Genomic DNA, 14,805 nt, shown 5'->3' on the forward strand with positions numbered 1-14,805 from the left:
TTAGCTTATTAGCTATTGTTAGTGTTATTTGACATGTGGCCCAAGACAACTTTTCTTCTTCCAGTGTGGCCCAGGGAAGCTGAAAGGTTGGGCGGCCCTGCCTCGGATTTCTCCCGGGACCAGAACTGGCCTGCCTAGGTCCTGCTGTGTATCTGCTGTGGCTCAATGTCTGTGCCTCCCTAAAGTGCCTGGGTTGAAACCTAATCCCAAGAGTGATGGGGTCAGGAGGTGGGGCCTTGGGAGGTGAAGAGGTCATGAGGGCAGAGCCTCATGGATGGGACTGGTGTCCTTATAAAAGGGACCCCAGAGAGCTCCCTTGCCCCTCCCATGTGAGGACACAGTGAGAAGGTGCCATCTAGAAGGAAGGGGGGCCTTTATCAAATATCCAATCTGCCTTGATATTGGACGTCCAGCCTCCAGAAATGTAAGGAGTACGTTTCTGCTGTTTATAAGCTACCTGTATAAAGTACTTTGTTCTGGGAGAGCAGGTGGACTAAGGCACTGTTTCAAGCATCTAACGCACTGCATTATGACAGTGGCAAAAATACCAGAGAAACCAGCCTTGAAATGTCCCCATGGTTTTAAGGAAGGGTCAGGTGAGCAAAACACAGACTGTTCTTATGAATTCATAGCGTAGTAGATCTCAGCCAGACACACTTCCACACCTTCCTAACAGCACAGGGACCATGCCTCAGACAGCAGCAGCAGCTCACCCCAGGTCTGAATCCAAGTCCGCCGGACTGAGCCTTCACCCCCTGTTCTGAGTGCTGGTCACATGGAAACTTACTAATTCCGGATATTTCAGTCCACTTCTAACTATAGATTTTCTATGCAGCTGTGAATAAGTCAAAAAATTCTGATGCCCCAGACATTCTCCAGGATTGGATAACGTTCTCCTTCATGCCATATTGTAAGGGACAAAATATAGAAAAAAAGACAGCATGGTGACAGCAGACACTTTGAAAGGCAGTAATACCAGTAATTGGTCGGTTAAAAAAATTTAAACTTACTAAAAAGTTAACGTATTTTATCTGATCTTACTTAACATGTATAAAACCTCCGAGGTTCTACATAGTCCTGTCATTTTAGACGTGAAGAAACTGGGCTCAAAGAAGCTGTCTTGCCCAAGTTCATACAGACGTGGGCAGGAATCAGCTTGAGCCCATTTCTGTGGCTTTGGTGCCCACCTCCTTTGCACTCCGCCATGCTGCATTCTTGAAAGAAAGCGGAGTTCAGGGGAGGTGCCTTCCATCTGCTCCTCCCATCCCCTTCCTGCGGCCCAGTCTTCCCAGCAGATCCAAGAAGCGCTGGGGCCTCCTGGTCAGGAGTTTGCAGGCACAGTTCCCTCTGTCCAGGAGGCACCCCTGTCCCGTGGTTACCTTTCCTAGAATCAAACAAAAATCCACTTTGGTAGGTGGTGCCCTTGTGATACTTTGGATGTTTCTGCGATGACCCCAGACCATTGTGTGTGTCACTTCTGATCAGGATATTTGAGCAGCAAACAGATGGAATGTAGATATACTGGTGTTGTTATGACTATATTTTGTTGACATATTGTCATGGGTCAGTTTGACTGTTGATGTAGCCTTTATACCAAATAGGAGGGTCTTTTTTTTAATATGTTGATGATGGGTATGTTCATTCAAATTTATTCTCACTGCTTCCATCAAAAGATGCCAGATCGGTGCCTCCAAATGGCAAAGAAGCATCACAGTTCTTCTAGATTTTATACCTAAAATCCAGTTTGAAGGAGGAGGTAAAGTCCATACTTCCTTCAAGCCTTTCCGCATGAAAAGTCCTCTTTATCTTGGCCATGAAACAATAAAAAATTTTAAAAATTTATCAGTCATGCTATCTCATCCCAACCCTTCAAATAAAACTTTCACCTAATTTCTCTCCTGAACATGCATAGCAGTGTGCATCTGTAGATGCAGAAGTGGTGTCAAAGAATGGGAAGGGGGTAGATGACCATGTTTCTGGAATAGTCTCCTTCCTCCCCAGAAGGGGAGAAGCATCACGTGGAACGCTGAACTTTATTGATCTAGAATAAGAGGCAGATCTCATGCATACATTATCACTTCTGAGCGTCTATGTTTATTACGTTTATGCTAGGAAAATTAATCCTGTTAGAAAGCTTGTCTTTCTAAATGCTTTAAACACTTTCTAGCACATCCCCAGCATACTAATAGCATTTTGATAGTTTAAGAAAACAGAATTGGTAAAAATTAAACAGTAAGCAATATTTCTTTATACCATATGATGCTGTTCTTTATGAAAGGTAATTTTTTGTTTTTACAATACAAACTTAGGTTGTGAAATGATTGACATAACAATTGAAGGAATATAACAACTCCTTTTAAAGCATAGAGTATATGCCTATTTTAAAAGTCTTTGAAGGCAGTTAATATTTACCTAAAATTAAATATGTACCTTCTGGGTGAAGAAAAAAAAGACTGCAGTCAAAACATCAGTACTTTAACCTGTTTATGAATTGAAAAAAAAAAAAAAACAACTCACCCATCTCATGACCCATATATAGTACTGTTAGAGCAGATTAAATACAGACTTTGTTCTTCTGCTCGGTTTTCTTCTTACGATCCAACTTAGTTTTCTCAAAAAGATCACCAAACTAAATCAAATGTAGAAAAAAATTTTCCAGTAATCCTAGAATATAGTTTGCTACTAATTTTGTCTCTTTTCTTTTTGGCTTCCTGGACCCTTGACAGCAGAATGTTGTTCACGTCCTAAAGGAAGGAAGTAAACGATTCCTGAAAATAGATGATGAAACTCATAGTGATGACTTCATGTGAGGTATCTTCAGCTTTTTGCAGGGAACACTGCGTCTGGTCAAGACTTTTTTTTGGTAATAATCTTAGTATGATGTAGTTTTAGAGTTTGGTGACCAACTAGACCAACTACCTCATTTTATACAGAAAGTAGAGGAGTGACTGAGCCATTTGTCAAAAGCAGCTTCGTGTGTTTGTGACAGTAAAGAGCTGGGGTGCTTCCCTGGCATTAACCAGCACAGCCAACGGATTTAGCAGACCAGATTGTATTGACACGGTACAGCCGACTTTTGAATAGCAGGGGTTTCAAAGGGTCCACTTACAGATATTTTTCAAACGTGGGTCGAAAACACAGCAGCTGGAGGATGTGAAACCCACGCAGAGGGTCGGCAACTTTCCCTATCTGCGGGTTCCACAGGCCCCACTGTCCCGGGAGTATAACAAGAGGTGACAGCACACGTCTTTCTGGTGACTGGAGAACTCCAAGGGCTCATCTTGACAATACCATTAACTTGAAAGTTCAGTAAAGATTAACCAATCAGGTACACTCTAAGTTTGTTAAAGCCTGTAGAAATGGTTTCTATAATATAAAATGAGCAGCACTTAGATAATTTTAGCACAGAACTTGGTAAATATAAATGAACACATAAATTGTCTGATTCTTAATAGTAAGGTCTCCTTCATCCAAAGACCGTCAGCTTTGATGCCTTTGATGACCCACCAAGCCTCTCCTGAGCGGGGCGGGAGGCTTGGCCCACACTTGCATGGGAGAAAAGGCACATTCAAGGAATCCATTTGTCCCATTACAAACTGCAAAAGAAGAGAGATAATATTAATTACTACCAGGTCTTCCTTGGCAGGTAGAATTTGTGTGTGTCTGTTGGGGGGAGGATAGATCCTGCTGGTATTTTATAGAAGAAATTTAGCTTTTGATTTTATAAAACACTATCCTAAAAAAGTCTACATAAATTAAAAATAATATGTGAAAATGTCATGTTTTCTTCTTTTTCCATACAAAGAGTTTTTGAAAAACTGTCTTACACCAAGCTATTTTACAACAGTAGAATCTTCACATGCTTCTATTTTTCTGGAAGCTGCGGTTTCCACCGGCTGCGAGGTGGGCCCCGCGCGCAGGACCAGAGCAGGGCAGGGGAGGGCCGGCCCCACGGCCCCATCGCCAGGTGTAGCTCTCGCCGGAGGAACGCACGTGGGAAGGGGAGAGGGAGAAGGAAAAATGCCTCCTGGTATGTGCCTAAGATCTGTTTGACATACATTGTACTTTTTCCTGAGTGTATTTTAGCAGAGACGTTCACATTTCAGTCATGTTGCCTGCAAAAAGAAAAAGAAGAAAAGCCTCGCTGTGAAATCAAACCATCTGTTTTTAAAGAGCGGAGACAAACGTCCCGAGGGCGTGGGGCGTCGTCCTGGGGGTCCGTTTTCCCACCTTCCGTCTCCCCGCGGCCTCCCCGCCCGGCTCTGCGGGACACGTTCCCCTCCTGAGGAAGCGGAGCCGGTGCAGGGAGACAGGAAGGACTCGATGCCAATGCAGAGACGGGCGCGGACGGGCCTCGCCGAGCAGCGGGGACCGGGGCGCGGAGCCTCCTCCCGCCTCCCCACGCGCACCTGCTCCGCCAGCTCCTGCTGCGGGCGCCCCGCGACGCCCGGACCACGCTGCAGGTTCAATCCTCGCCCGCTCCGCCTCTCTGGACTGCACTCAGAACACCTTTCCCACCCAGATCGCTGGCTTGGAAGACGTCCAGCTCCTGCCCAGAAACCACCAATCGGATGGGAAAGTGCGCAACGCATTGACCATACATTTTACAAGAATAAAACAATCGACGCAAATTGCTGAACTTTCACGGACGTGCCTGGCTTCATCCAAAGAGCCAAACTTTCTCAAAGACCAGCCCGGGAGGCACCTTCCGTCCTGCGGGCACTTCCCTCCAGGGCGCGAGGTACCCGCCGCCGGCCGAAGGTCCAGCGCCGAGCAGCGCGCAGGCGGCGCGGTCCCGGCCGGGGAGCGGCCTCCGCTAGTACTCTCGCGGGGGGCCTGGGGAGGGGGTGCCGGCTATGCCCATCCTGGGCGGTCTTCCGCGCACCTCGGGGCCGGGGGAGTCCTCGCCGCCCCGCTCCCACCTCCAGGATGCCACACCTCGGGAGTGGGACCCGAACTTGGGGACCTGCGCTCGGGCGGGGAGGACCCCTGGGAGGGTCATGAGAGCGGACCCCAGGACCGCCGGCGGATCGGACCCCTCCAAAGCGGATAGACTCTAATCGACTTATTAAATGTAGAAGCAATCAGGCAGCTCCCATTTTAATAGCCCAAGATCTACATTTAGACAAAAACAGAACCGAGTTCCTGGTAAAGGCGTTTCTTCTCATCCTGTCACAAGTGACAGGAACGGAGGGAAACAGCCTGGGGGAGGGGCGGGGGGAGGAGACGAGGGGGGAAGAGGAGGAGACGCGAGACGGGGAAGGTGGGGAGGGAAGGGGCGCGGGAGACGCGGCGCGGGGGAGACGCGCGGGAGATGCGGGCGGGAGGAGGGGGAGGGGGCGGGGGCGGGGGTGACGGAGATCCGCATGGGGGCACGGACAGTCCGGCGGCTTCTAATTAAAGGCCGGCTCGGAGCCCTCGGGGACCCGCCTGACGTCGGCGGGCGCCGGGATAAGAAGCGCCCCGAGGTCCGAGGCGGGAGTCGGCACCGGCGCACCCAAGGCGGTCGCGGGTGCAGCGCTCGGAGCGGCCAGTCCCCGAGTCCCCGCGTCCCATGCGCTCCGCCCGCCGCCGGGCATGGAGTAGTGGCGCAGCTCGGGGCGCGGGGACAGACGCGCACAGACGGCGAAGACACCGGCGGCTCCAGGTGACCAGCCCGGCCCCGGCGCGCAGGTGGCCCCGGGGCGGCGCGGGGCAGGCGGGGGCGCGGCCGGGAGGCGGGGGCAGAGGGGCTTCCAGAGCGCGGCGCTGCCGGGGTCGGAGCGAGGGTCTCCTCCGCGGGCTTCGGGGACTCGGCGCCCGCCGCGACCACCGCACAAAGGCGACGCTGGGAACTTGAGCGCGGCCTCCCGGCCCGGCGCGCGGCGCCGCGTTCTTGGAGAGAGGTGGGCGCGGAGGCGCGTCCCCTGCGAGGTCCCTCGGGCCGGGGCGCTGCCCCGCGCCGGCGGCTTCCGAAGGGGAGAGAAAGTTGCACTCGCGCCGGGCACAGCTTGCTCGGCGGACGCGGCCTTTTGGGTGAAAGTTAGGAGGGGCGAGGGGCGGGTTCCGGGGGCTTCGTTCGACCCCAGCTGCGGCCGCTCCCCGTGGGCGGGACCTCGGACGGGGTCGTCGGGGCAACCGCGGGTCCTCACCTGCCGCCTCGCCGGGCGCCCTCCTCGGGGTGCGCGGGGCCGGGTCCAGCGCCCGCGGCTCCTCCCGCTTCCTCCCCGCCCCGCCCCGCGCTCCCCCCTCCCCCGCTGACTTTCTCCCCGGCCCCCTGCGCCCCTTCTCCCGCAGCGAGCCCAGCTCCTGGCGCGCGTCGGAGCCTCCCACCCCGCGGCCCCGAGCGCACGATGCGCGGACCCGGGCGCCCGCTCCTCCTGGGGCTGCTCCTGGTCCTGGGGGCGGCGGGGCGCGGCCGGGGGGGCGCGGAGCCCCGGGAGCCGGCGGACGGGCGCGCGCTGCTGCGGCTGGTGGCGGAGATCGTCCAGGAGCTGCGGAGGCACCACGCGGCGGAGCTCAAGGGCCTGCAGCTCCTCGGGCGGGACTGCGCCCTGGGCCGCTCGGAGGCGGCGGGGCTGGGGCCTGCGCCCGAGCAGCGAGTGGGTGAGTGCGGCCGAGCGCGCCCGGGGCCGAGGTTGCGGGGAAACGGAATTATCTTTGAGACACACGTTTCTAAACGAGAAATCAATTTTGACTATTGAACAGCAGGATTTTTTTTTTTTTAAAGAAAAAGAAAATAGCAGCAATAGGTCCGCGCCTGAGGCCTGGCGGAGAAGCCCCCGGTCTCCTCCTGGCGCGTGGAGCGCGACGCGCGGCGCGGGCTGCTGATTTCCGCACACAACTGTCACCCGTCACTTCGGAAATGGAAGCATTTCCAGCAAAGCGTTCCCGAGAAGGAGGCATCTAGGCTCCTTCACGGCCCTGCCCAGAGTGGTGGCCCACGGGGAATTTCCCAGGAAAGCATGAAAGCTTCTAATGCTTTTGTGACACAATCAGGTCAAACATGAGAAGGTCAGTTTTATCCCGGCTGCGTGAAGTTAGGAGTGAATGAAGACTCACTAGGGAGATGCCTTGCGAGTGTAAGACGTGGATGTGGACGCCTCCCTTGCGAGGGCCTGGCTCCACACCCCCTCGGAGCTCAGCCAGGAGCCCGGAACAGGGGAGTGAAGATGGAGACCGTGTAAAGACGCAGAAACAAAAGCTGGACTCAAAGAGGACTCCAGGGTTTTCCCCACCCGCTGTGTGCCGAGAACCCTGGTGGTAGAAGTTTGCTTGGCAGAGTCTCTCTGGTATTCTTACCTTATAAACCAGGTTAATGAATATTTCCACTAATTTACACCGAAATATTTATCTAGAAAAGTAATGTTCTAGAACCCATTTTTTGTTTGAAGGGTCAAGTTTTCTCTCAAAATTTTGAAATGTTGTGGGATTTGATTCCCAAGGTCCTCAAAATTAAAGTATCTAAATGTGACTAGAAGTTAAATGTTTAAAAGAAAAAAAAAAAAAGTTTTCTTAACTCTATAACGTGTGGTTGCCGGCATCCTACAGGGAGAGAGCAGACCTGGCTTCAAGAGTAGTTACTGTGATGCTGAGTCTTCTTCACGGTCATGTGTTGCAATCCAGGGCCCCAATCTTTCTTTCTTTCTTTTTTTTTTGTGCAAAGCAACTTGGCTAATGTGGAGTTTCCATTAATTTTCAACATTCACTTAAGATCACATTGTCAAAAAATGCTTCCTTCGGGCAATATAATACTTTCTTTTCCCCGAAACAGAAATTGTTCCTCGAGATCTGAGTTTGAAGGACAAGTTTCTAAAACACCTTACAGGTGAGTTTTCTCCTCCGTCCTCGTTTTCCCAGAGCTCCTTGGCATCTGAGTCTTCATGATCTGTTTCTTCTTCCGTGTTCCAGGTCGTCTTTATTTTAGTCCAAAGTGCAGCAAACACTTCCATAGACTTTATCACAACACCAGAGACTGCACCATTCCTGCATGTAAGTAACAGCACCGGATTTTCATAAAATGCAAGCACAGTGCAGACTGCGGTTCCCAGCTCCTTCCATTTCCTCACAGGCCTTCGCCTTCTTAGCTCAAATTTGCCTATTCCTTCCTCACTATGGAGTTAGGGGCAGAGATGGCCAGACCATTGCAGAAGATAACTAACTTCTGCATCAGTGAATCAGCTAATGCCAAACTGGAAATTATTTATAGTCCCTGGAATAATAGGCTCTGGGGATGGGCTGAACTCCCCTTCTCCTCCTTCTGTCTGTCAGTTCTCGTCCAGTGCTCATGTTTGTGCGTGCTCTACTGTGGCAAACAGATGTTAAGAATGAGTTGCTAAAATGACTCCAAGAATAAGATTGACCTGGACCAGAGCTCTGACCAGAGACTTTTTCTTCCCATCAGTATTTACAACCTCATCACCCACAAATTTCATTGTGATTTCAAAACTATTTCTCTGGCTGGCTCCATCACTCAGAAGCACAGAGCTGCCCTTGTCAGTCCAGCTCTCCGCGACAGCTTTCTCTCCTATTTCTTCTCAGTCTTCCTAACCTGCTTCTGGCTACTGATTCATAACAAAACATTTTATTTTCCCCAAAAGTAGCTCCTTGTTCTCTTTGCTATAGTCTCATTAGCTACAGTGACAGGACCCTAACCTATTATTTCTTGATTTGGACTCCCACTTTTATTCATTAAGGCTAACAGAAAAGTCACGCAGACACTAGGAATACTGCTAGTCACCGCCAGGGCTCTCCAGCCGGGCCAGGCAGCAGACCACACTTGCCGTCCTGCCTTCCCCTCCAAAAACAAACAAACAGAAAGCCAATGTACACAAAGTGTTTTTCTTTGTTTAGGCAGCGAAATTACCTCAAATAACCATCATTCATAGGACTTCTTCTGAGTGCCAGGTGCATGCCAGTGAGCCTTAGCCCACTGAAGTGGCAACACCAGCACTTTTTGGACAAGGCTGAGGCACACACACATTTAGCACTCACACCACCAGCACGGAGATGCATGAACGCAGCCTCGGCCTCTGACCATGCCACTGATGACACCACCCTCATGCCAAGGCCAGCAGCACACACTTCCTGAAGGGTTTCGTTTCTGTATTCTCGCTGCTGGGCCTCACCCTTCCACGTGGACCCAGTACGCCAGTCCTCTCCCGTTTTCTTCTTTTGGAATGCAGTCACCTTCTGTCGGGAATCATTTATCTGGCTCTTGGAGCTAGAAAATCTCGTCATTTGTATCGTTTTACTGTGCATATATTTTATGTTAAATATTTTCTTACAGTAATAGGATCATAGATTCCAAATTTCCAAGTGACCTCTGAGTCATTCAGTCCCATCTTTTCATTTATAAATGAGGAAGTGCTTTTGTGCTGTCAGATAGCAGTAAAGCTAAGACATAGATCTCAGGGTTAGCTCTGCAGACCTTTCTCCAGCGCATCGCGCTGTACCCCTACTTGATATTTCCTTTTGCTCACAGCAACTGAGCTGTGTGATCCTAAGCTCCTGGTCACAGCTCATCCTAGGCCATGGAGAGGGAAGAGGCTGGTAGATCTGTGCCTTTGGAGACCAGTGGCTACTTTGTTGCTTTCTGCCTCTTCTTAGCCCTCAAAGAGCTGGAGAGCTGAAATCGGGCCACTTCTGTGCTTTGCTAGGCTCTAGAAAGAAAATCCTTGGGCTCCTGGAATGTCAGACCTGAAGAACTTTAGTGCCTTCTCAAAGTGTGGTCTCATAGGGAGTTCGCTGGCAATGCAGAACTAAGTCCCATCTACACTTGTTGAACAAAATCTGCGTTTTAGCAAGATCCCCAGGCGATTGGTCTGCACATTGAAGTTTGCCAGACATTGCTGAAAACGTGGGTTGAGCTGGATGTGCAGTCAACTGCGTTCCCTGGACGTGCCGCAAGTGGAAGTTTTCACAATTCATTGATTAGATCTGCCATTGGAATCACACAATCCAGTGCACCCATGACAGGCAGTCTGTTTAGCAAAACCACGTTCTGAAAAGCATGGTGCTGCTGAAAGGGAAAGGCAGACGCTGGGTTCAGACGGCCCAGCGCCGCCGTTACAGCGCGCTTTTCCCTCTGGAAGACCCCTAGCAATGTGTGCCACAAATATTTAGGAGGCATATTTTTGGAAGTAGAGCCAGCTACTTATCTAACATGTTCTATGCATTTATGTCAACCTGCCCATTCAATTCAGATTTTCAGTTGGGTATAAATTCTCCCATTTTTAAGTAGGTTTTGCTGTTCTTGAGAAATAAACTGTAAAAATTTACTAACAATTACAGCTTTGCATAGGTCATCCAAATTCCCTTATCGCCAGGATCATTGCACCTTGTTTCTACAGGCAGCGTGAGCAGGGTAATGGAATGGGAGGCTGTGTACATACCAAGGAGTATCCGTCTGCAGTTAGAAACAGGCACATTGCTTCCATTCGCCGTCCAGTCCAGCCTCTGCTCGCTGCCTTTTGAGCCACTTTCTTTAGTTACAGGCAGAAGGCTTTGTGTCATGGTCAACTCAAGCTGGGACTCAGTCTGCATATAACCTAGAAGTGGCACCAGGGTATGGAAGGGCTGTCACGTAGAAAACAACATGAAGTTATTTCTGAGAGGAGCGATGGGCCGGCTCAGCCGTGCCCTCTTCGTGTCTGTCCCTCCTCCCTCCACAGCCCCACTGACATCATCTGACTTCTGCCACTGAAGCACCATAAATTATTAAGTCAACAACTTAGAACCCATGCCTGCAGACTACAGATTCTGTATTGCTTCCAGGGAATTCAGATATTTAAAGAAATAAATGGCTTTAGTAGCTGATATACTTGCAAAAGATGCTATTTTTGTTTTAAATTACTGACAAGGGTCTGTGATTTATTTTCACTAGACTATAAAAGATGTGCCAGGCTTCTTACCCGGCTGGCTGTCAGTCCAGTGTGCATGGAGGATAAGGTAAGCTTGGGCATGCACTGGAGCACACACCAAAGATGGGAATCCCGCTTGGGACATGAAAAATTCATGGGAGTTTAGGAACACGCGTTCTTTGGCTGAGGTAGCTGCCTTCTACATAGAGTTGGCACAGCACTCTTACTGTCTCACAGTGCTGAAAGCTGCCCTACTGGCTTGTCTGCAGTGCCCAGGCAGCTGCTAACTGTTCACTGCACGACACCAGGACACACAGGCACCAGGCAGGTCCTGCTCTGAAACACGGCAAGGCAGCCAGTTTCAACATGTGACTGAGTGCATAAGCCAGGAGCACACTCAAACTGTCTACTCACTTCAAGGCCGGCATTCATTCACTCATCAGTGAAGTGACCGACACTATCCATGCGAATTCTGTCACATCTGCTCAATGTGTGAGTTGGAATCTATCATTATGACAGTAAGCTCATAAGAACAGCTATCTCTCTAAAGGTTTCTATCAACACTTTTTTTTACATAGCCTCTAATAAGTAAAAATGTAAACGCATACCATGTTTATTAACTACACTTTGCACCTGGGCCCCTCGAGGGCTGATAGGCAACATATAAGACCCATCAGCGGATGTTTTGAAGATAAGGTTTTATTTTCCTGACGTAAGTGCCACAGAATTCAGTCACTTTAGACAGCAGGATGAAACTGTAATTTCACCAATTTTATACGTCCCGCATGTCTCTTACGTGCAGGCACTGCCAGATCTGGCTACACCAGCACAACTAATACAGGCCTCCTGCCCACTGATGGCTGTCCAGCACATTCGTGAAAAGGGAGTTTTTCTAGTGGTTTTTCTAGTATGTCTCATGTAAAATGGAATAGGGTAGGGGAGTGCTCTTTCCTATACAGATGTAATCTCTAAGGAGAGGCAGCACTTACGAATATTTAGGCGGCAGCAGCAGAAGGGTTGGGTGCGTGACCCCTGCCCCAGCAGGAGGCACAGCGGGTCCTGCCTATGCGTCCTCCACTCTGTTTCTTAGCAGAAGCCACTGCTGCTAGTGAGAGGAATGGCACTGGGCAGCGGAGGCCCGCGGGCAATGGCGGTTGAGACTGCGCTTTGCACAGGCTGTGCTTTTTCTTTGGCAGTGGTGAAGGCATGGTTTCGATGCCAGTCTAAACTGAGAAGTGCTGTGGTCACGCCCCCATGCCCTGCCCTTCCAGTCCTCTCAAGCTTCTCCTCCTCCTCCTGTGTCGCAAGGTTTTTTTTCTGTATAAATCAGTGAATAGATGTATATTCCTGGCACCCCAGGTGATATGCCAGAGATGAGAATGTTAATTTTTTACTTATTTCTTTATAATTAAATCACACTGCTCCCAGAGATGAGCCAGGGACGTCCTTGGAAATTTTCCATTTACTTACAAGTGAGGAGAGCCAATTCCCCACGGTCTCAGCTGATAGAAGAGCTACTCCGTCCACGTGCCCATCAGCCAGCCCCTGCCCCCCTCCACTGGCTGCTGCACCGAAGGACGTGGTCAATGCCGTGGGACACGGGCTCCTGCGTGGGTCTCTGTGTGGGCATGTCATGCTTTGCCAAACGCCACAGTGATGCCCCACAGGAAAACTGTGGCAGAACCCCCTTGAGAGCCCCCAGCACCCTTTATGTCACTCTCCCGATCCCTGGACAACCATAACAAAGCCTGACTGACAGCGAGACGCAGGTAAAGGTGACAGGCCCAGGCCCAGGCTCACAAGCTCTTGTTCCCAAAAGGCCATCTGCGCAACAGCCACAGGTGTCCCGGCTGTTAGCTAGGTTCATTTTGGCCAAGGCATGGGTCAAGTTCAAAATACTGATACCCTGTTAACTCTAATTTCTTAATCTCTCTGTTTCTAAAGATTGATTTCTTCAAATTCCAAAAGGTTTAAACGGCAAAGAAATTGTTACCTGGTCACCACAGTGTAGATACAGTGCGGAGTTTTGCTGAGCTTGGCAGGCCTCAGTGAGACAGCAGAGGGCAGGGCAGGCGTCCCAGGGTGCCCACGCTCCTGCGACGAGGTGGCATCGGGAGGGCCCTGTGGTCCCCAGTTCCGGTTCCACTGGTTGACAACCGGCCACACGCGCTTCTTTCTGTCCTGACACACGAGGACGGCAGGGCAAGACCGCAAGCCATGACCTTGTCTTCTTAAAGCAAGGCCCACAGCTGAGAAAAGCAGGTCTTCAGCAGGAAAGGCTTTGCCCTCCTCATCTCAGAGCAAATCCATTTGCCAGTTTCTGAAGCTCATTAATAGACCCCTTCAGGCCAAAGAGAACAGTGTCCCAGCTGCCCTCCCTAAGTCACAGACACACTTTACTGTCCAGACTTGCAGGTCAGTAATGAGAAGCCTGAGCTCTCAAGAATTGGAGTTTTGAGTAGTGAGTACGGAGTGTATGCTCCCAGATGCAGCCTAATCTTAGGAACCTTGAAGTGTATCATTCTTTTAAAAATAAATACCAATGGTTTCGACATTTCAGCACAGAATGCTAGAAACAAATGTCTAATCTTGATTATCCTGTGAACACTGAGGCTGCAGCACTACCAGGTAAACCCCTGTGGCCTGGACTACTGAGGCTTCTGATTGCTTTAACATTGCAGCCACGCAGTTAACTGATAAACCCCTGTGGCCTGGACTGCTGAGGCTTCTGATTGCTTTAACATCGCAGCCACGCAGTTAACTGATAAATCCCTGTGGCCTGGACTACTGAGGCTTCTGATTGCTTTAACATCGCAGCCACGCAGTTAACTGATAAATCCCTGTGGCCTGGACTACTGAGGCTTCTGATTGCTTTAACATCGCAGCCACGCAGTTAACTGCAGAAAAGGGTTATTTTTCAAAATACAAGACTGCGCTTTTTGGAACACAGAGAAACACAGATGCACTCTTAGACGGCCTGTGTTTGTAAACCCGGTGTCCCCTAACTGAAGTGCCAGGTCTTCTGTAATTCATGGTAAGAAGTGTGCAGAGTCCTATCAAACGGAATGTACTTGTTTTCAGCACTGAGCACAGCTGTGCAGGAGCCGCACACCAGGAGCCATGAGAAGTGCCTTGGAAACCAACAGGGGAACAGAACTGTCTTTCTACATCCCCTCATGGACAAGAGATTTATTTTTGCAGACAGACTCTTCCATAAGTCCTTTGAGTTTTGTATGCTGTTGACAGTGTTTGCAGATATATATTCGATAAATCAGCGTACTTGACAGTGATATCTGCCACTCTTATTTTTTAAAAACACAAAAGGAATGCTCCACATTTGGTGTATAGTGCTATAAAACAAATGCAGAGAATATTTCATTTTCTTGATTGGGTGAAATTGCAAAAAAGATTCCTTTAGAAACATTAAGCAGAATCTTAAAGTATATTTTCATATAGCATATGGTATGATTTGATATTCCGTATTACTTTCACAATTCCCAGAGTATTATTTGGAATGGCATAAAAAATTAAAATTTCCGTCATGTTTTAGAGACAGTGGAGTGTAAGTCTATGGACATATCCAGCTTAATTCTGTTGGTTCTTTGTATAATAAATGTAAAATAGTATTCCAGCTATTGTGCAATATGTAAATACTGTAAATAAACACAAGTAATAAATGAAGTGTTTGTTATAATGAATAGTCTTCAAAGTGACTCTCTACCTCTCTAATGAGTTCATTGTTGGGAATTCATGTTTTACAGATCTACTGAGAGATCATTACACTGGCAAAAGGTCACAGAATATAAAAGCCATAAATAAATGAAACTTGAAGCCTGAGAATTTCTGTAACGGATAATTAGCATTTTTTTAACGTAGAGGCTACTATATATTGGTGACATAATTTCTTAAGATAGGCCCTGATTTGCTGGGAAATATGCCAAATAAGATTGTATCCATTATTTCC

At 49.3% G+C, this 14,805-nt stretch overlaps 1 protein-coding gene across 5 annotated transcripts; it reads left to right on the forward strand.

Annotated features, from left to right (window-relative positions):
- The first annotated feature begins 5,251 nt into the window (after positions 1 to 5,251).
- ALKAL2 (ALK and LTK ligand 2) lies at positions 5,252 to 14,539 on the forward strand. 5 transcript variants are annotated; one of them, XM_054245267.2, is made up of 6 exons: positions 5,480 to 5,673; positions 6,277 to 6,585; positions 7,754 to 7,807; positions 7,891 to 7,971; positions 10,865 to 10,929; positions 12,786 to 14,539. In XM_054245267.2, the coding sequence occupies exons 2-6, from the start codon at positions 6,333 to 6,335 to the stop codon at positions 12,813 to 12,815; spliced, it is 483 nt and encodes a 160-aa protein (XP_054101242.1). In that variant the 5' UTR covers positions 5,480 to 5,673; positions 6,277 to 6,332; the 3' UTR covers positions 12,816 to 14,539. The 5 variants fall into 5 exon arrangements, 4 of the variants coding, with proteins under 4 accessions (XP_054101242.1, XP_078204666.1, XP_035129268.1 ...); XM_078348540.1 differs by having other exon boundaries at positions 5,480 to 5,647; XM_035273377.3 differs by having other exon boundaries at positions 5,480 to 5,647; positions 12,810 to 14,539.
- The last annotated feature ends 266 nt before the right edge of the window (positions 14,540 to 14,805 follow it).

The sequence above is a fragment of the Callithrix jacchus genome, chromosome 14 (assembly GCF_049354715.1).
Source record: "Callithrix jacchus isolate 240 chromosome 14, calJac240_pri, whole genome shotgun sequence".
Lineage (NCBI taxonomy): Eukaryota > Metazoa > Chordata > Mammalia > Primates > Cebidae > Callithrix > Callithrix jacchus.